This window comes from Trichomycterus rosablanca, chromosome 8 (assembly GCF_030014385.1).
Source record: "Trichomycterus rosablanca isolate fTriRos1 chromosome 8, fTriRos1.hap1, whole genome shotgun sequence".
Lineage (NCBI taxonomy): Eukaryota > Metazoa > Chordata > Actinopteri > Siluriformes > Trichomycteridae > Trichomycterus > Trichomycterus rosablanca.
Genome location: NC_085995.1, coordinates 38,362,481 through 38,386,834, shown reverse-complemented (window position 1 = coordinate 38,386,834; position 24,354 = coordinate 38,362,481). Strand labels below are relative to the sequence as shown.

Genomic DNA, 24,354 nt, shown 5'->3' with positions numbered 1-24,354 from the left:
CATAATTTTTTTTTAATGTTATTTTATTTATGCATTTTCTCCCTTTTTATCACGTCCAATTGCCCGATTGCATCATGCTTCCTCTCCACCAATGCCGATCCCTGCTCTGATTGAGGAGAACAAAGCTAACCCACGCCCCCTCCGACACGTGTGCAGCAGCCGTATGCATCTTTTCACCTGATGCATGTGCAGTGCAGCTCAGCGTTGTGTACGGAGAGACACACCCTGAGAGCACTCTTTTCTCATCTCTGTGCAGGCCCCATCAATCAGCCAGCAGAGGTCGTAATTGCACCAGTCATGAGAGTCATTAGTGATAGCTCAGTGGTTAAGGTACTGGACTAGTAAACAGAAGATTGCCGGTTCAAGCCCCGCCACCACCAAGTTGCCACTGTTGGGTCCCTGAGCAAGGCCCTTAACCCTCAATTGCTCATTGTGTTCCGCTCATTGTGTGTAAGTCGCTTTGGATAAAAGCGTCTGCTAAATGCTGAAAATGTAAATGTAAATGAGAGAGAGACTCCATCCGGCTTAGTCCCGCCCATATCTGAACAACAGGCCAATCGTTGTTCATGTGGTTGCTCAGCCTTAGCCGGCAGTCAGAGCTGAGATTCGATACGATGTATTTGAGATCCCAGCTCTGGTTCCAGCGTGTGTTTTTACCGCTGCGCCACCTGAGCGGCCCGGTACCCCCATCATTTTGACCACATGGTGTAAGTTTGTATTAAATCCGTAATCATGCTAAACCACCTTCATAGGCTACATCGCTACTACAAGTCCACCAACGCCGAGCTCTTCATACACACTCAAACCCATACGGTGCCAAGCCTGCTACGACTCCCTGCCAGCTCCCAGCATGCCAGTGTTACCTGTTCCCATCGCCCGCAGATCCAGCATTAATCACCCTCATTAAGATAATTAGTCATCATATCAAGCGGAATGTGATGAATCTATCGGCTGACCTGCTGGCTGCTAATGAAGGACGCGCTTCAGTAGAAACGCAGGGCGGCTCTCCGTGTTCCCTGATAAAGGGTTTATTTTAAAAAATGTGCCCTTTTCAGGAGCGTGAGTCACTGCCGCGGCGCTTTACGGCTCTATTGCTTTCAGCTTTGGTGTAAATATCAGTGCGGAGATAAAAAACGAGAAGATTAATCAGGTGTCAAAGCGTCTCTGTACATAAAGAGCTACAATAATTCAGCGTGAAGCAGGTTGTTTACTGTAAATGCACAATAATCTTCACTCATGCTCTGAAATTAAACATACACACTGTTTGGAGGATTGATTCTCATTATTTAGCTACACATTTGGGTTAAACTGGTTTTCATGGCGCCGAGACTGGTCTGTCGCACCTTTAAACTTAGCATTGATTGTCTTATGATGGATTGTATTTGCTGATAAATTAGCACTCTTTTGCACCAGCATTACAGAGTACAGTAATCCCTCGCTATGTCGCGCTTCGCCTTTCGCGGCTTCACTCTATCGCGGATTTTATATGCAAGCATATCTAAATATAAATCGCGGATTTTTCGCTGGTTCGCGGATTTCTGTGAGCTTTTTATTTCTGATACATGCTTCCTCAGTTGGTTTGCCCAGTTGACTTCATACACGGGACACTATTGGCGGATGGCTGAGAAGCTACCAAATCAGAGCACGCGGTTAAGTATCCTGGGTGCTGATTGGCTCAGCGAAGGAGAGAAGCGTTACATTCCGCTTTATGCTGTATAATTGTGTGGGAAATGTTTATAAGAGTGTGGGAGGGTTTATAAGGGCTTAAAATATATAAAAAATATATAAAAATAACCATATAAACACATAGTTTTTACTTCGCGGATTTTCACCTTCGAGGAGGGATTACTGTATAGCAAGTAAAGCTGCAACGCTTAATAAAGTACAGTAATAATATAAGGACAGCTTTGCTATCGGGAGATTGGCTGGAGTTACGACCCCTGCTGGCTGGTTGATGGCACTGCACAGAGACGGGGGATAATGGAGATCAGTGAGTGACAAGCATTGTCTATGACTGGTAAACGTAACTAATTTATTTATTTCTAATATACTTCGATCAGCCATAACATTAAAACCACCTCCTTGTTTCTACACTCACTGTCCATTTTATCAGCTCCACTTACCATATAGAAGCACTTTGTAGTTCTACAATTACTGACTGTAGTCCATCTGTTTCTCTGCATGCTTTGTTAGCCCACTTTCACCCTGTTCTTCAATGGTCAGGACCCCCACAGAGCAGGTATTATTTAGGTGGTGGATCATTCTCAGCACTGCAGTGACACTGACATGGTGGTGGTGTGTTAGTGTGTGTTGTGCTGGTATGAGTGGATCAGACACAGCAGCACTGCTGGAGTTTTTAAACCCCTTATTGTCACTGCTGGACTCAGAATAGTTCACCAACCAAAAACATCCAGCCAACAGCGCCCCGTGGGCAGCGTCCTGTGACCACTGATGAAGGTCTAGAAGATGACCGACTCAAACAGCAGCAATAGATGAGCGATCGTCTCTGACTTTACATCTACAAGGTGGACCAACTAGGTAGGCGTGTCTAATAGAGTGGACAGTGAGTGGACACGGTATTTAAAAACTCCAGCAGCGCTGCTGTGTCTGATCCACTCATACCAGCACAACACACACTAACACACCACCACCATGTCAGTGTCACTGCAGCGCTGAGAATGATCCTGTGGAGAAACAAGTGGACTACAGTTAGTAATTGTAGAACTACAAAGTGCTTCTATATGGTAAGTGGAGCTGATAAAATGGACAGTGAGTGTAGAAACAAGGAGGTGGTTTTAATGTTATGGCTGACCAGTGTAGTTTATACTTTAATGCTACCTCAAACCTTGAAGATGTTTTGTATTGACTGTATGCACCTATTGTTTTTTGCACTATTGTGATTTTATATCTGTACCTGAGAGGTAGTCTGACAGTGTTTCGTTATACTGTACAGCCCTGTATTGGTATAATGACAATAAAGCTGAATTGAATCTAATTTAATTGTATATAGACTGGACGTCAGTGCGTGTAAGTCACTCACCGATAAAGCCGAGCTGGGAGAACTCGAGGATCATCCACTCCTCCGACGGCTGCTGGAGAGCAAAATTCTTCATGGTGGTGAAGTAATTTGGCCGAGCGACAATGTCGTCCTCTAGCTGATAGAGAGAGAGAGAGAGAGAGAGAGAGAGAGAGAGAGAGATGTTAGACAATACAGTGCACTGAACCGAACGTCTGACTAAATTATTTGAAATATCATCGTCATCTAGCCGTGCACTTTCTATTATATCCGTCCTCATGCTGCCCTTTTGATGCCTAAACGCTGAACAATCGCTGTAATTCAGCCGTGTCGGCGCTCCGCCGTGCCAATGGGTCCAATTAAACCAAAATCAGAGGCCGGTGTGGGATTACAACAGACTGGGTGTGCTCAGAGTGTAACGGTGCCATGGGAAACAATATCATCCACAGACAACAAAACCAACCCAAAGTGCAGAAAGACGGACCGGAAGGGAGGAAAAATAAGACACATAATAAAGAGGTTCTCTAAGATGTGTAAAAACTCATCAGAGCGGGATTCTGTAACACACTGAAACACGTTTGCAGCACTCGCCGGGTGGACGGAGACTGTGGACAGTGTGTTGGTTATGCAGTCCACCAAACCACCGTTTGTACTTTCGTAATAGTAAACACAATGCTTCTTACTCGGCCCTAACGCTACGTTCAGATCTTGATGCCTCTTGTCGCCCGAATCGCTGATCGCCCTGTGTTCACACCGGCAGCATCATCATCGCCTGTGTGTGTTTGGTTACCAATGCCCTTTAAGCACAGCATACTTTACTGTCCACTATCTACAGAGCGAATAGAAAAAAACAATGTGATCACAAATCTGATTCCTTTTTCATAAAGTGTACTGTAGCGCTTTACAGTGTGCAAAGTTAAGGCGCAAATTCCCACAGACATACAGTGGACCCTTGACTTACGAATGTAATTGATTCCGAAGGGCTGTTCTTAAGTCAAAATGTTCGTTAGTTTAGCCTATTTTTCCCATAAGAAATAATGTAAACAGAATTAATCCGTGCCAGACCTCCCACACTGAAAAAACACCGTCCACTGTCCGAATGTTCACTCACTGTATATGTATATATATATAGAGAGAGAGAGACAGACGGTCGGAGTGAACTTCAACTTCACGTGTTTTGCGAATTTCGGTTCGTAATCTGAAATTTGTTCGTACGTTAAGTTGAAAAAGATCGTTCGTAACCCAAAATGTTCGTATGGTAAACCGTTCATAACTCAAGGTTCTACTGTACTTTAAAATCTTGTGAGCAGCCTTCTCAAAAGAGTGGTTGCTGTTTTAGCTGAAAAGATACTCATAGGTCACTCTATTTTAATAGCATATGTTTTTAAAATGGTACGTCCAAAAGCACATGGTCAAGTGTCCAAATACTTTTGGCCACAGAGTGTAGATGCCTGATATTTATTTATCCTCTATCAAGTACCATCTTTGGACACTACTGTGGACACGACTGCGCCCACTACTGTGGCCACTAATGCAGACACGACTGCGCCCACTACTGCAGACACTACTGTGGACACGACTGCGCCCACTACTGCGGACACTAATGCGGCCACTACTGTGGACACTAATGCGAACACTACTGAGCCCACTACTGCGGACACTAATGTGGACACTACTGAGCCCACTAATGCGCCCACTAATGCGCCCACTACTGCGGACACTAATGCGGCCACTTACTCATAACACTGCCGGTTTAAGACTCACTATCACCAAGTTTCCACTGTTGGACCCCCGAGCAAGACCCAAATTGTATTCAGTCATAATTATAAATGCAAACATCTTTCATTCCTGTTGCGTCCACAGCACCGTGTACATTCAAAACTCATTTTCTTACATACACAGTATTTTCTTTATTGTGCCTGTGATGCGAGGGTGTGTTCAAGTGTGCGTGCAGATAAGTTCAACGGGGGGCAGATGTCAGCAGCTGGGTTTGTTCACCCATCAAGCTTAAGCCTAAACGCCCGGCGTTTTGCACACGGACACACCTAAAGTCGATGCTGATGGATCTGAGTAGTTGATTTGAGATCTTATTTGACACCAAAGCACCCACTAATAATAATAATAACAATAATAATAGGTGCTAATAGTAATAGTAATAATAATATGATGAAACCAATCCAACACATCCTAGGAATCAAAAATGTTTTGCATTTAGCCAAATGAACACCAGCAGTTGATGCAGTTGTATAAAGATAATAAATATACGTTGAGCTAATATAAAACAGACGCTATCATACCTGCACGTAGTACGTCCCTTTGGACTGAGCGTACATCATCAGGAAGCAGTAGTCCAGGTTCTGCTTGGTCCGCCAACTGCAAAAAAACAGAACACAGAGAAGATTTTAAGGGATATTCCACCAGCACATCAGCGCCGAGATTCTAAACTCCTCAGTTCGAAACTCAAGTTCGAAAATCTGGCGGGCATAATTGGCAGTGCTTGCAGCAGATACTAATTGGCCACAGTATCTGCTAGGGTGGGATGACCGGACTATGTGTGGGTGAGGTCTTCATACGCTGTGTAAGGACCCTGATTGGCGGAAGAGACGCCTGTGTAGAATGCAGGGGCGAGAAGAGGAGGGCTGTACACGTGTCGGAAGAGGCGTGTACAGCAACATGCTCTCCTCGGATGCAATCTGGTACCCCTCAGCAGTGGAAGACAAACTGAGTGTGCTAAATCAGGAGGAAAACGGGGAGAAAATGCATAAAAATTTATAAATAAATAAAAAAACAAATAAAATGTGCACTTGGGTGGTGCAGCGGTAAAACACGCTAGCCGCGGGTTTGAATCTCAGCTCTGCTATCGGCCCGTCGGGCACCTACACGAACAAGACTGGCTTGTTCGAGAGAGGGAGGGGCATAGGGATTCCTCATAAACACTGCAGGTACGACCTCTGCTGGCTGTTTAGAGTTAGGCATGTGAGTCTCCGTGCACGATATGGATCTCCATATGAATCCACCTGGATTCATGCAGGTGAAAAGATGCAGTTGGTACTGCACACGTGTCGGAGGGGGCGTGCTAGTCACGACTCTCCTCGGTCAGAACGACGTGCTGGAGTGGAGGTAGAATTGGATACAACTAGTTTGGGAGGAACATTGTTGAATTTTTTTGCATAAAAATTGAGTGGGTGCACACACACACACACACAGAAGATTAAAAACGCCACACAGCTCACAGATGAGAACGGTAAACAATGGTGCTCTTGTTTGTATCTGTATTTAGCGTGTGGTTATTTTCAGTTTGTGCTCCGTATGCTCTTTTCGGAAGCGGCATTACTGCAAAAATATACGGCACTACTGCAAAAATATATAAATATGAATATAAAATCCCACATACAGTGTATCACAAAAGTGAGTACACCCCTCACATTTCTGCAAATATTTCATTATATCTTTTCATGGGACAACACTATAGACATGAAACTTGGATATAACTTAGAGTAGTCAGTGTACAGCTTGTATAGCAGTGTAGATTTACTGTCTTCTGAAAATAACTCAACACACAGCCATTAATGTCTAAATGGCTGGCAACATAAGTGAATACACCCCACAGTGAACATGTCCAAATTGTGCCCAAAGTGTCAATATTTTGTGTGACCACCATTATTATCCAGCACTGCCTTAACCCTCCTGGGCATGGAATTCACCAGAGCTGCACAGGTTGCTACTGGAATCCTCTTCCACTCCTCCATGATGACATCACGGAGCTGGTGGATGTTAGACACCTTGAACTCCTCCACCTTCCACTTGAGGATGCGCCACAGGTGCTCAATTGGGTTTAGTCCATCACCTTTACCTTCAGCTTCCTCAGCAAGGCAGTTGTCATCTTGGAGGTTGTGTTTGGGGTCGTTATCCTGTTGGAAAACTGCCATGAGGCCCAGTTTTCGAAGGGAGGGGATCATGCTCTGTTTCAGAATGTCACAGTACATGTTGTAATTCATGTTTCCCTCAATGAACTGCAGCTCCCCAGTGCCAGCAACACTCATGCAGCCCAAGACCATGATGCTACCACCACCATGCTTGACTGTAGGGAAGATACAGTTGTCTTGGTACTTCTCACCAGGGCGCCGCCACACATGCTGGACACCATCTGAGCCAAACAAGTTTATCTTGGCCTCGTCAGACCACAGGGCATTCCAGTAATCCATGTTCTTGGACTGCTTGTCTTCAGCGAACTGTTTGCGGGCTTTCTTGTGCGTCAGCTTCCTTCTGGGATGACGACCATGCAGACCAAGTTGATGCAGTGTGCGGCGTATGGTCTGAGCACTGACAGGCTGACCTCCCACGTCTTCAACCTCTGCAGCAATGCTGGCAGCACTCATGTGTCTATTTTTTAAAGCCAACCTCTGGATATGACGCCGAACACATGGACTCAACTTCTTTGGTCGACCCTGGCGAAGCCTGTTCCGAGTGGAACCTGTCCTGGAAAACCGCTGTATGACCTTGGCCACCATGCTGTAGCTCAGTTTCAGGGTGTTAGCAATCTTCTTATAGCCCAGGCCATCTTTGTGGAGAGCAACAATTCTATTTCTCACATCCTCAGAGAGTTCTTTGCCATGAGGTGCCATGTTGAATATCCAGTGGCCAGTATGAGAGAATTGTACCCAAAACACCAAATTTAACAGCCCTGCTCCCCATTTACACCTGGGACCTTGACACATGACACCAGGGAGGGACAACGACACATTTGGGCACAATTTGGACATGTTCACTGTGGGGTGTACTCACTTATGTTGCCAGCTATTTAGACATTAATGGCTGTGTGTTGAGTTATTTTCAGAAGAGAGTAAATCTACACTGCTATACAAGCTGTACACTGACTACTCTAAGTTATATCCAAGTTTCATGTCTATAGTGTTGTCCCATGAAAAGATATAATGAAATATTTGCAGAAATGTGAGGGGTGTACTCACTTTTGTGATACACTGTATATATAAATACAGTCGAGGTTTCATGTTTACAAATGCTTGTGTGAAACAGGCAGCTCATGACAGTTTGGGGATTTCAACTGATTCAATAAATCACTTTACATTTACATTATTTAGCAGACGCCTTTATTCAAAGCTACTTACAGTACTGTGACAGTCTACAGTCTGAACAATTGAGGGTTAAGGGCCTTGCTCAAGGGCCCAACAGCAGCAACCTGGCAGTGATGGGGCTTGAACCAGCAACTTTCTGATTACTAGTCCAGTACCTTGACCGCCAGGCTACACCTGCCCTACAAATCAGGAAATTTCACTTGTGTGAAACAGGCATGTCGTCACAGTTTTCGGATTTCAATGAGTTTTAAATCTGCTTGCTAAAAATACAAGATCGTAAAAACATTATACACCGATCAGCCATAACATTAAAACCACCTCCTTGTTTCTACACTCACTGTCCATTTTATCAGCTCCACTTACCATATAGAAGCACTTTGTAGTTCTACAATTACTGACTGTAGTCCATCTGTTTCTCTACATGCTTTGTTAGCCCCCTTTCATGCTGTTCTTCAATGGTCAGGACCCCCACAGGACCACCACAGAGCAGGTATTATTTAGGTGGTGGATCATTCTCAGCACTGCAGTGACACTGACATGGTGGTGGTGTGTTAGTGTGTGTTGTGCTGGTGGAGTTTTTAAACACTGTGTCCACTCACTGTCCACTCTATCAGACACTCGTACCTAGTTGGTCCACCTTGTAGATGTAAAGTCAGAGACGATCGCTCATCTATTGCTGCTGTTTGAGTCGGTCGTCTTCTAGATCTTCATCAGTGGTCACAGGACGCTGCCCACGGGGCGCTGTTGGCTGGATATTTTTGGTTGGTGGACTATTTTGAGTCCAGCAGTGACAGTGAGGTGTTTAAAAACTCTAGCAGCGCTGCTGTGTCTGATTCACTCATACCAGCACAACACACACTAACACACCACCACCATGTCAGTGTCACTGCAGTGCTGAGAATAATCCACCACCTAAATAATACCTGCTCTGTGGTGGTCCTGTGGGGGTCCTGACCATTGAAGAACAGCATGAAAGGAGCTAACAAAGCATGCAGAGAAACAGATGGACTACAGTCAGTAATTGTAGAACTACAAAGTGCTTCTATATGGTAAGTGGAGCTGATAAAATGGACAGTGAGTGTAGAAACAAGGAGGTGGTTTTAATGTTATGGCTGCTCTATATATGCTCTAAATGCCCCCTTCAATATACTGATGTTAAACTGATACATAAACATATTCCACTCGTGAGATTAGTGTACTGTTCAGATCAGTCAGTGATCCCATCAGTTGTTGTAACCAGTCCCCCCACTTCCCCCCTTAGCAAATTAGACAATTAATTTGTGGCGCTCGGGTGGCAGAGCAGTAAAACACACCAGCCCACAACCTGCTATCGTGCTATCAACCGGTTGGCGTCTACACAGACATGATTGAGCATGGATTGATGTAATGGATTGCCGTCCTGTCCTGTGTGTGTAACTGCATTGCACCTTCCAATGATTCTGGGTTTAAGTCAGACCCACTGCTACCCTGACCAGCATGAAGAGGTGCAATAAATAAAGTTATCATGTCTGAAGCAGACAGATCCACTTTAGCACCTTCAGCACCGTCACTTTCACTCCTCTAACGGTTCCAGACACAGATAATGAGAACCGTTCCAACCTCATCGATCCAGAACCTGCTATTAAGGTCGTAAACGCAGGAAAAAACGAGACGTTTGCATGGTGAAGCGACGCAGAGCAGGAATCCAGACCGTGCCGGAGCGGAATAGATTCTCGCCCGTCTCGCTGATGCACTATCGATCCGCCCGTCCGCTTGATTGCCGATTGATTGGTTGTCCTGTTCGATTTGGGGATGGATTTGCCCACCGGTGCCCTTCCGCCCCTGACTGGTTGACCTGAAGTGATCCAGAACGCTTCATTTCAGGAGGCAAAACTAACAGAGTTTAATGTAAATTTTTTTTTTTGTTATTAGTCCCGACAAACGAGGTCACTAATGATGCTGCACAGCTCCAGGCTTCATACAGTCACTGGGTCTGTCTGAAAACCTAGTGAGCTGCCTCGCTGCCAACTACCTGCCTGATCAGCTGCCTCAGTAGAGAGGATTCTAATACAACATCAAACTCATAAGGCAGATTATTCAGATGCACCATTACGTCACTGCAGTTTTAGCTTACTAAGCTAACACAGTTAGCCTCAATAAATTCAAACCGATGGGCTGAGGCAGCTAACGTCTCCCTCCGTGTACTGAAAACACTTAAACTGTCCCTGACGAGCCTGAATTTACAAATAAACGACACTTATATAATTACACCTTTATACAAATTAAACGCTCCCTCGTCATTCAGTCAGATCATCACTCAGAATTAAGGCGCTTCAGTAGGATAATTTTAAGGAATTTAAGAATTTAGACACGCCCTCTTCTCGGGAGTGTAGGATGACGTAAAATGCATCTATGTTGCTCTGACCTTAAATGCATTGTTTTCTTAGCAAGCAGCCTCAAAGCCTGACGCTCCCTCCACCATGCTTTACAGTTAGACGGTTTTAGTATTGGCTCTGTGGGTAGCACTGTCGCCTCACAGCAAGACTTTCCTGGGTTCGATTCCCAGTTGGGGCGATCCGGGTCCTTTCTGTTTGAAGTTTGCATGTTCTCCCCGTGTCTGTGTGGTTTTTTTTTCGGGTGCTCCGGTTTCCTCCCACAGTCCAAACTTGTGAACTGATGAATCTTGTGTAAGGAGTAACTACCTGTCCTGTCATGATTGTAACCAAAGTGTGTAAAACATGACGCAAAAATCCTAATAAATAGATAAATAAATAATAATAAATAAATAGATAAATAAATAAATAGATAAATAAATAATAAATAAATAAATAATAAATAGATAATACATAAATAAATAGATAAATAAATAAATAGATAATAAATAAATAAATAAATAAATAATAAATAGACAAATAAATAAATAGATAATAAATAAATAGGTAAATAAATAAATAGATAAATAAATCAATAGATAATAAATAAATAAATAAATAGATAGATAGATAGATAGATAGATAGATAGATAGATAGATAGATAGATAGATAGATAGATAGATAAATACATAAATAAATAAACAGATAAATTAATACATAAATGAATAGATAGATAAATAAATAAATAAATAAATAGATAAATAAGTAAATAATAGATAATACATAAATAAATAGATAAATAAATAAATAGATAATAAACAAATACATAATAAATAAATAAATAGATAATAAATAAATAGGTAAATAAATAAATAGATAAATAGATGAATAAATAAATAGATAAATCGATGAATAAATAAATAGATAATAAATAAATAAATAAATAAATAAATAAATAAATAAATAAATAAATAAATATTTATTTATTTATTGGTGAGTGATCAGGTCAGGTAGTAAAGCTGGGATCTTCTGCACCCTGGACATCAATCATAGCTGATTTGTCATGCAGGGTGTAGGACAGAGTTTCACCACAAGCCGTGTGTGTGTGTGTGTGTGTGTGTGTGTGTGTGTGTGTGTGTGTGTGTGTGTGTGTGTGAAAACATGATTGTCAGAGAAGGTTACTATGATTGGGTACGCTCAGAGATGCTCTGCCAATATGCTGTGTGTGTGTGTGTGTGTGTGTGTGTGTGTGTGTGTGTGTATGTGTGTGTGTGTGTGTGTGTGTGTGTGTGTGTGTGTGACTGAGCCTCTCTATCATCGTCCAGTGTGCAGTGGGGCATTAAATCAAATGGCACAGCAGATAGTGCACGCTCATGTCACTCAATCACACACACACACACACACACACACACACACACACACACTGCAGGGGGCGCTTTCATTACCGGACTCGCTCCTTGGGGTCGCCGAATGACTCTTTGAGGTGAGAGAAGTCGGGGTAGAAGTGTAACGATGGAGAGATGATCTCCAACAGCCCCGACTGGATCTCTGCTGGAAACCTGAGAGAGAAAAACAATAGACGTGATGAAGCACACACACTCATCTATACATATACAAATATATGTTCATAAACACATCCATACTCAAACATACACACTCCCATCTATGCATATACACACATGGACAACACACACCCACACACATATATACATGTACACAGATGAACAAACACTCTCATCTATACATATACACACATTAACAAACACACCCATATACACACACTCTCCTCTATACATATACACACACTCTCATCTATACATATACACACATTAACAAACACACACATATACACACACTCTCATCTATACATATACACACATTAACAAACACACGCATATACACACACTCTCATCTATACATATACACACATTAACAAACACACACATATACACACACTCTCATCTATACATATACACACATTAACAAACACACGCATATACACACACTCTCATCTATACATATACACACATTAACAAACACACACATATACACACACTCTCATCTATACATATACACACATTAACAAACACACGCATATACACACACTCTCATCTATACATATACACACATTAACAAACACACACATATACACACACTCTCATCTATACATATACACACATTAACAAACACACACATATACACACACTCTCATCTATACATATACACACACTCTCATCTATACATATACACACATTAACAAACACACGCATATACACACACTCTCATCTATACATATACACACATTAACAAACACACACATATACACACACTCTCATCTATACATATACACACACTCTCATCTATACATATACACACATTAACAAACACACACATACAAAGACTCTCATCTATACATATACACACTAACAAACACACACATATACACACACTCTCATCTATACATATACACACATTAACAAACACACACATACAAAGACTCTCATCTATACATATACACACTAACAAACACACACATATACACACACTCTCATCTATACATATACACACATTAACAAACACACACATACAAAGACTCTCATCTATACATATACACACTAACAAACACACACATATACACACACTCTCATCTATACATATACACACATTAACAAACACACACATACAAAGACTCTCATCTATACATATACACACTAACAAACACACACATATACACACACTCTCATCTATACATATACACACATTAACAAACACACGCATATACACACACTCTCATCTATACATATACACACATTAACAAACACACACATATACACACACTCTCATCTATACATATACACACATTAACAAACACACACATACAAAGACTCTCATCTATACATATACACACTAACAAACACACACATATACACACACTCTCATCTATACATATACACACATTAACAAACACACGCATATACACACACTCTCATCTATACATATACACACACTAACAAACACACACATATACACACACTCTCATCTATACATATACACACATTAACAAACACACACATACAAAGACTCTCATCTATACATATACACACTAACAAACACACACATATACACACACTCTCATCTATACATATACACACATTAACAAACACACACATACAAAGACTCTCATCTATACATATACACACTAACAAACACACACATATACACACACTCTCATCTATACATATACACACATTAACAAACACACACATACAAAGACTCTCATCTATACATATACACACTAACAAACACACACATATACACACACTCTCATCTATACATATACACACATTAACAAACACACGCATATACACACACTCTCATCTATACATATACACACATTAACAAACACACACATATACACACACTCTCATCTATACATATACACACACTCTCATCTATACATATACACACATTAACAAACACACACATATACACACACTCTCATCTATACATATACACACACTCTCATCTATACATATACACACATTAACAAACACACACATATACACACACTCTCATCTATACATATACACACATTAACAAACACACACATATACACACACTCTCATCTATACATATACACACACTCTCATCTATACATATACACACATTAACAAACACACACATATACACACACTCTCATCTATACATATACACACATTAACAAACACACACATAAAAAGACTCTCATCTATACATATACACACTAACAAACACACACATATACACACACTCTCATCTATACATATACACACATTAACAAACACACACATACAAAGACTCTCATCTATACATATACACACTAACAAACACACACATATACACACACTCTCATCTATACATATACACACATTAACAAACACACGCATATACACACACTCTCATCTATACATATACACACATTAACAAACACACACATATACACACACTCTCATCTATACATATACACACACTCTCATCTATACATATACACACATTAACAAACACACACATATACACACTCTCTCATCTATACATATACACACATTAACAAACACACACATATACACACACTCTCATCTATACATATACACACATTAACAAACACACACTCAGACACACTCTCATCTATACATATACACACACTCTCATCTATACATATACACACATTAACAAACACACACATATACACACACTCTCATCTATACATATACACACATTAACAAACACACACATATACACACACTCTCATCTATACATATACACACATTAACAAACACACACATATACACACACTCTCATCTATACATATACACACATTAACAAACACACACATATACACACACTCTCATCTATACATATACACACATTAACAAACACACACATATACACACACTCTCATCTATACATATACACACTAACAAACACACACATATACACACACTCTCATCTATACATACACACACATTAACAAACACACACATATACACACACTCATCTATACATATACACACACTCTCATCTATACATATACACACATTAACAAACACACGCATATACACACACTCTCATCTATACATATACACACATTAACAAACACACACATATACACACACTCTCATCTATACATATACACACACTCTCATCTATACATATACACACATTAACAAACACACACATATACACACACTCTCATCTATACATATACACACATTAACAAACACACGCATATACACACACTCTCATCTATACATATACACACATTAACAAACACACACATATACACACACTCTCATCTATACATATACACACACTCTCATCTATACATATACACACATTAACAAACACACACATATACACACACTCTCATCTATACATATACACACACTCTCATCTATACATATACACACATTAACAAACACACACATATACACACACTCTCCTCTATACATATACACACATTAACAAACACACGCATATACACACACTCTCATCTATACATATACACACATTAAAAAACACACACATATACACACACTCTCATCTATACATATACACACATTAACAAACACACACTCAGACACACTCTCATCTATACATATACACACACTCTCATCTATACATATACACACACTCTCATCTATACATATACACACATTAACAAACACACACATATACACACACTCTCATCTATACATATACACACATTAACAAACACACACTCAGACACACTCTCATCTATACATATACACACACTCTCATCTATACATATACACACATTAACAAACACACACATATACACACACTCTCATCTATACATAGACACACATTAACAAACACACACACATATACACACACTCTCATCTATACATATACACACATTAACAAACACACACATATACACACACACTCATCTATACATATACACACATTAACAAACACACACACATATACACACACTCTCATCTATACATAAACACACATTAACAAACACACACACATACACACACTCATCTATACATATACACACATTAACAAACACACACACATACACACACTCTCATCTATACATATACACACATTAACAAACACACACACATATACACACACTCTCATCTATACATATACACACTCTCATCTATACATATACACACATTAACAAACACACACACATACACACACTCTCATCTATACGTATACACACTAACAAACACACACATATACACACACTCTCATCTATACATATACACACATTAACAAACACACACATACAAAGACTCTCATCTATACATATACACACTAACAAACACACACATATACACACACTCTCATCTATACATATACACACATTAACAAACACACACATACAAAGACTCTCATCTATACATATACACACTAACAAACACACACATATACACACACTCTCATCTATACATATACACACATTAACAAACACACACATACAAAGACTCTCATCTATACATATACACACTAACAAACACACACATATACACACACTCTCATCTATACATATACACACATTAACAAACACACGCATATACACACACTCTCATCTATACATATACACACATTAACAAACACACACATATACACACACTCTCATCTATACATATACACACATTAACAAACACACACATACAAAGACTCTCATCTATACATATACACACTAACAAACACACACATATACACACACTCTCATCTATACATATACACACATTAACAAACACACGCATATACACACACTCTCATCTATACATATACACACACTAACAAACACACACATATACACACACTCTCATCTACACATATACACACATTAACAAACACACACATACAAAGACTCTCATCTATACATATACACACTAACAAACACACACATATACACACACTCTCATCTATACATATACACACATTAACAAACACACACATACAAAGACTCTCATCTATACATATACACACTAACAAACACACACATATACACACACTCTCATCTATACATATACACACATTAACAAACACACACATACAAAGACTCTCATCTATACATATACACACTAACAAACACACACATATACACACTCTCATCTATACATATACACACATTAACAAACACACGCATATACACACACTCTCATCTATACATATACACACATTAACAAACACACACATATACACACACTCTCATCTATACATATACACACACTCTCATCTATACATATACACACATTAACAAACACACACATATACACACACTCTCATCTATACATATACACACACTCTCATCTATACATATACACACATTAACAAACACACACATATACACACACTCTCATCTATACATATACACACATTAACAAACACACACATATACACACACTCTCATCTATACATATACACACACTCTCATCTATACATATACACACATTAACAAACACACACATATACACACACTCTCATCTATACATATACACACATTAACAAACACACACATATACACACACTCTCATCTATACATATACACACTAACAAACACACACATATACACACACTCTCATCTATACATACACACACATTAACAAACACACACATATACACACACTCATCTATACATATACACACACTCTCATCTATACATATACACACATTAACAAACACACGCATATACACACACTCTCATCTATACATATACACACATTAACAAACACACACATATACACACACTCTCATCTATACATATACACACACTCTCATCTATACATATACACACATTAACAAACACACACATATACACACACTCTCATCTATACATATACACACACTCTCATCTATACATATACACACATTAACAAACACACACATATACACACACTCTCATCTATACATATACACACATTAACAAACACACACATACAAAGACTCTCATCTATACATATACACACTAACAAACACACACATATACACACACTCTCATCTATACATATACACACATTAACAAACACACGCATATACACACACTCTCATCTATACATATACACACATTAACAAACACACACATATACACACACTCTCATCTATACATATACACACATTAACAAACACACACATACAAAGACTCTCATCTATACATATACACACTAACAAACACACACATATACACACACTCTCATCTATACATATACACACATTAACAAACACACGCATATACACACACTCTCATCTATACATATACACACACTAACAAACACACACATATACACACACTCTCATCTACACATATACACACATTAACAAACACACACATACAAAGACTCTCATCTATACATATACACACTAACAAACACACACATATACACACACTCTCATCTATACATATACACACATTAACAAACACACACATACAAAGACTCTCATCTATACATATACACACTAACAAACACACACATATACACACACTCTCATCTATACATATACACACATTAACAAACACACACATACAAAGACTCTCATCTATACATATACACACTAACAAACACACACATATACACACTCTCATCTATACATATACACACATTAACAAACACACGCATATACACACACTCTCATCTATACATATACACACATTAACAAACACACACATATACACACACTCTCATCTATACATATACACACACTCTCATCTATACATATACACACATTAACAAACACACACATATACACACACTCTCATCTATACATATACACACACTCTCATCTATACATATACACACATTAACAAACACACACATATACACACACTCTCATCTATACATATACACACATTAACAAACACACACATATACACACACTCTCATCTATACATATACACACACTCTCATCTATACATATACACACATTAACAAACACACACATATACACACACTCTCATCTATACATATACACACATTAACAAACACACACATATACACACACTCTCATCTATACATATACACACTAACAAACACACACATATACACACACTCTCATCTATACATACACACACATTAACAAACACACACATATACACACACTCATCTATACATATACACACACTCTCATCTATACATATACACACATTAACAAACACACGCATATACACACACTCTCATCTATACATATACACACATTAACAAACACACACATATACACACACTCTCATCTATACATATACACACACTCTCATCTATACATATACACACATTAACAAACACACACATATACACACACTCTCATCTATACATATACACACACTCTCATCTATACATATACACACATTAACAAACACACACATATACACACACTCTCCTCTATACATATACACACACTCTCATCTATACATATACACACATTAACAAACACACACATATACACACACTCTCCTCTATACATATACACACATTAACAAACACACGCATATACACACACTCTCATCTATACATATACACACATTAAAAAACACACACATATACACACACTCTCATCTATACATATACACACATTAACAAACACACACTCAGACACACTCTCATCTATACATATACACACACTCTCATCTATACATATACACACACTCTCATCTATACATATACACACATTAACAAACACACACATATACACACACTCTCATCTATACATATACACACATTAACAAACACACACTCAGACACACTCTCATCTATACATATACACACACTCTCATCTATACATATACACACATTAACAAACACACACATATACACACACTCTCATCTATACATAGACACACATTAACAAACACACACACATATACACACACTCTCATCTATACATATACACACATTAACAAACACACACATATACACACACACTCATCTATACATATACACACATTAACAAACACACACACATATACACACACTCTCATCTATACATAAACACACATTAACAAACACACACACATACACACACTCATCTATACATATACACACATTAACAAACACACACACATACACACACTCTCATCTATACATATACACACATTAACAAACACACACACATATACACACACTCTCATCTATACATATACACACTCTCATCTATACATATACACACATTAACAAACACACACACATACACACACTCTCATCTATACATATACACACTAACAAACACACACATATACACACACTCTCATCTATACATATACACACATTAACAAACACACACATACAAAGACTCTCATCTATACATATACACACTAACAAACACACACATATACACACACTCTCATCTATACATATACACACATTAACAAACACACACATACAAAGACTCTCATCTATACATATACACACTAACAAACACACACATATACACACACTCTCATCTATACATATACACACATTAACAAACACACACATACAAAGACTCTCATCTATACATATACACACTAACAAACACACACATATACACACACTCTCATCTATACATATACACACATTAACAAACACACGCATATACACACACTCTCATCTATACATATACACACATTAACAAACACACACATATACACACACTCTCATCTATACATATACACACATTAACAAACACACACATACAAAGACTCTCATCTATACATATACACACTAACAAACACACACATATACACACACTCTCATCTATACATATACACACATTAACAAACACACGCATATACACACACTCTCATCTATACATATACACACACTAACAAACACACACATATACACACACTCTCATCTACACATATACACACATTAACAAACACACACATACAAAGACTCTCATCTATACATATACACACTAACAAACACACACATATACACACACTCTCATCTATACATATACACACATTAACAAACACACACATAAAAAGACTCTCATCTATACATATACACACTAACAAACACACACATATACACACACTCTCATCTATACATATACACACATTAACAAACACACACATACAAAGACTCTCATCTATACATATACACACTAACAAACACACACATATACACACACTCTCATCTATACATATACACACATTAACAAACACACGCATATACACACACTCTCATCTATACATATACACACATTAACAAACACACACATATACACACACTCTCATCTATACATATACACACACTCTCATCTATACATATACACACATTAACAAACACACACATATACACACACTCTCCTCTATACATATACACACATTAACAAACACACACTCAGACACACTCTCATCTATACATATACACACACTCTCATCTATACATATACACACATTAACAAACACACACATATACACACACTCTCATCTATACATATACACACATTAACAAACACACACATATACACACACTCTCATCTATACATATACACACATTAACAAACACACACTCAGACACACTCTCATCTATACATATACACACACTCTCATCTATACATATACACACATTAACAAACACACACATATACACACACTCTCATCTATACATATACACACATTAACAAACACACACATATACACACACTCTCATCTATACATATACACACATTAACAAACACACACATATACACACACTCTCATCTATACATATACACACACTCTCATCTATACATATACACACATTAACAAACACACACATATACACACACTCTCATCTATACATATACACACATTAACAAACACACACATATACACACACTCTCATCTATACATATACACACTAACAAACACACACATATACACACACTCTCATCTATACATACACACACATTAACAAACACACACATATACACACACTCATCTATACATATACACACACTCTCATCTATACATATACACACATTAACAAACACACGCATATACACACACTCTCATCTATACATATACACACATTAACAAACACACACATATACACACACTCTCATCTATACATATACACACACTCTCATCTATACATATACACACATTAACAAACACACACATATACACACACTCTCATCTATACATATACACACATTAACAAACACACGCATATACACACACTCTCATCTATACATATACACACATTAACAAACACACACATATACACACACTCTCATCTATACATATACACACACTCTCATCTATACATATACACACATTAACAAACACACACATATACACACACTCTCATCTATACATATACACACACTCTCATCTATACATATACACACATTAACAAACACACACATATACACACACTCTCCTCTATACATATACACACATTAACAAACACACGCATATACACACACTCTCATCTATACATATACACACATTAAAAAACACACACATATACACACACTCTCATCTATACATATACACACATTAACAAACACACACTCAGACACACTCTCATCTATACATATACACACACTCTCATCTATACATATACACACACTCTCATCTATACATATACACACATTAACAAACACACACATATACACACACTCTCATCTATACATATACACACATTAACAAACACACACTCAGACACACTCTCATCTATACATATACACACACTCTCATCTATACATATACACACATTAACAAACACACACATATACACACACTCTCATCTATACATAGACACACATTAACAAACACACACACATATACACACACTCTCATCTATACATATACACACATTAACAAACACACACATATACACACACACTCATCTATACATATACACACATTAACAAACACACACACATATACACACACTCTCATCTATACATAAACACACATTAACAAACACACACACATACACACACTCATCTATACATATACACACATTAACAAACACACACACATACACACACTCTCATCTATACATATACACACATTAACAAACACACACACATATACACACACTCTCATCTATACATATACACACTCTCATCTATACATATACACACATTAACAAACACACACACATACACACACTCTCATCTATACATATACACACATTAACAAACACACGCATATACACACACTCATCTATACATAAACACACATTAACAAACACACACATACACACACTCTCATCTATACATATACACACATTAACAAACACACATATACACACACTCCCATCTATACATATACACACATTAACAAACACACACACATACACACACTCATCTATACATATACACACATTAACAAACACACACATACACACACTCTCATCTATACATATACACACATTAACAACACACACTCATAATCTCTCACACACAATCACACTATCCATACATATACACACACACCCATACACCTCCACACTCTCATCTGTACATATACACACATTAACAAACACACACATACATACACACTCTCATCTGTACATATACACACATTAACAAACACATACTCATTTACACACACTCATACTCACGCACACACTAATTTATACATATACACACACACCCTCTCTAATCTATACATTTACACACAATAACACACACACACACCCAAGCACACAAATAAACACTGAACTACACACACACACACACACACACACAGTGATTATAAAGTGAGAGGAACAGTATTGGTACTCACAGGCGTTTGAGGTTTTCGGCCACACTGTTGGCGTACTGCTGATCCGTCTGCAACACAGAACAGAGTAATAAATTAATCCTTCATCCAGAGGAACAGAAGTACATTCAGTACAGTAACAATCACCCAGACATAGACACACACACACACACACACACACACACACACACTCTCTCATCTATGAAGGTACACACATTAACAATGATTTTATTTCTAATGGGGCAGTTGTAGCCTAGTGGTTAGGGTATTGGACTAGTAATCGAAAGGTCGCTGGTTCAAGCCCCACCACTGCCAGGTTGCCACTGTTGGGCCCTTGAGCAAGGCCCTCAACCCTGAATTGCTTAGACAGTATACTGTCATAGTCTGTACTGTAAGTCGCTTTAAATAAAAGTGTCTGCTAAATGCTTAAGTAAATGATTTAAAAATGTAAACAATTACATAAAAGAGTATAAAACAGATTAAACAATCAAAATGAAAATAGGTAATAACATTAAACAGTAGTGCAGTGAGAAGAGAGTGGGTTTTAGATCTCAATCACAGGCACGTGAAAAGAGAATTAAGATCTAAGATCGTCTGGCGGTTTGTTCCAGTCGTTTGCAGCGTAGCAGCTAAAAACTGCTTTAGTGTGTTCAGTTTGGACTTTATGCTCGACTAGCTGACCTGAG

The 24,354-nt window shown here is 38.4% G+C and overlaps 1 protein-coding gene and 1 non-coding gene across 2 annotated transcripts in view; one reads left to right on the top strand and one right to left on the bottom strand.

Moving 5' to 3' along the window:
• The window catches only part of mgat4b (alpha-1,3-mannosyl-glycoprotein 4-beta-N-acetylglucosaminyltransferase B), a 187,292-nt gene that overhangs the window by 33,658 nt on the left and 129,280 nt on the right, over nt 1-24,354 (bottom strand). The window contains exons 5-8 of the mRNA XM_063000866.1: nt 23,693-23,739; nt 11,910-12,023; nt 5,314-5,389; nt 3,041-3,155 (exon numbers count right to left, since the gene is read on the bottom strand). Of these exons, the coding sequence (XP_062856936.1) occupies nt 3,041-3,155; nt 5,314-5,389; nt 11,910-12,023; nt 23,693-23,739 (352 nt within the window). The remainder of the gene's footprint in view (nt 1-3,040; nt 3,156-5,313; nt 5,390-11,909; nt 12,024-23,692; nt 23,740-24,354) is intronic.
• trnat-agu (transfer RNA threonine (anticodon AGU)) lies at nt 23,910-23,983 on the top strand. The gene has a single exon. It is a non-coding gene; the product is annotated as a tRNA-Thr (tRNA).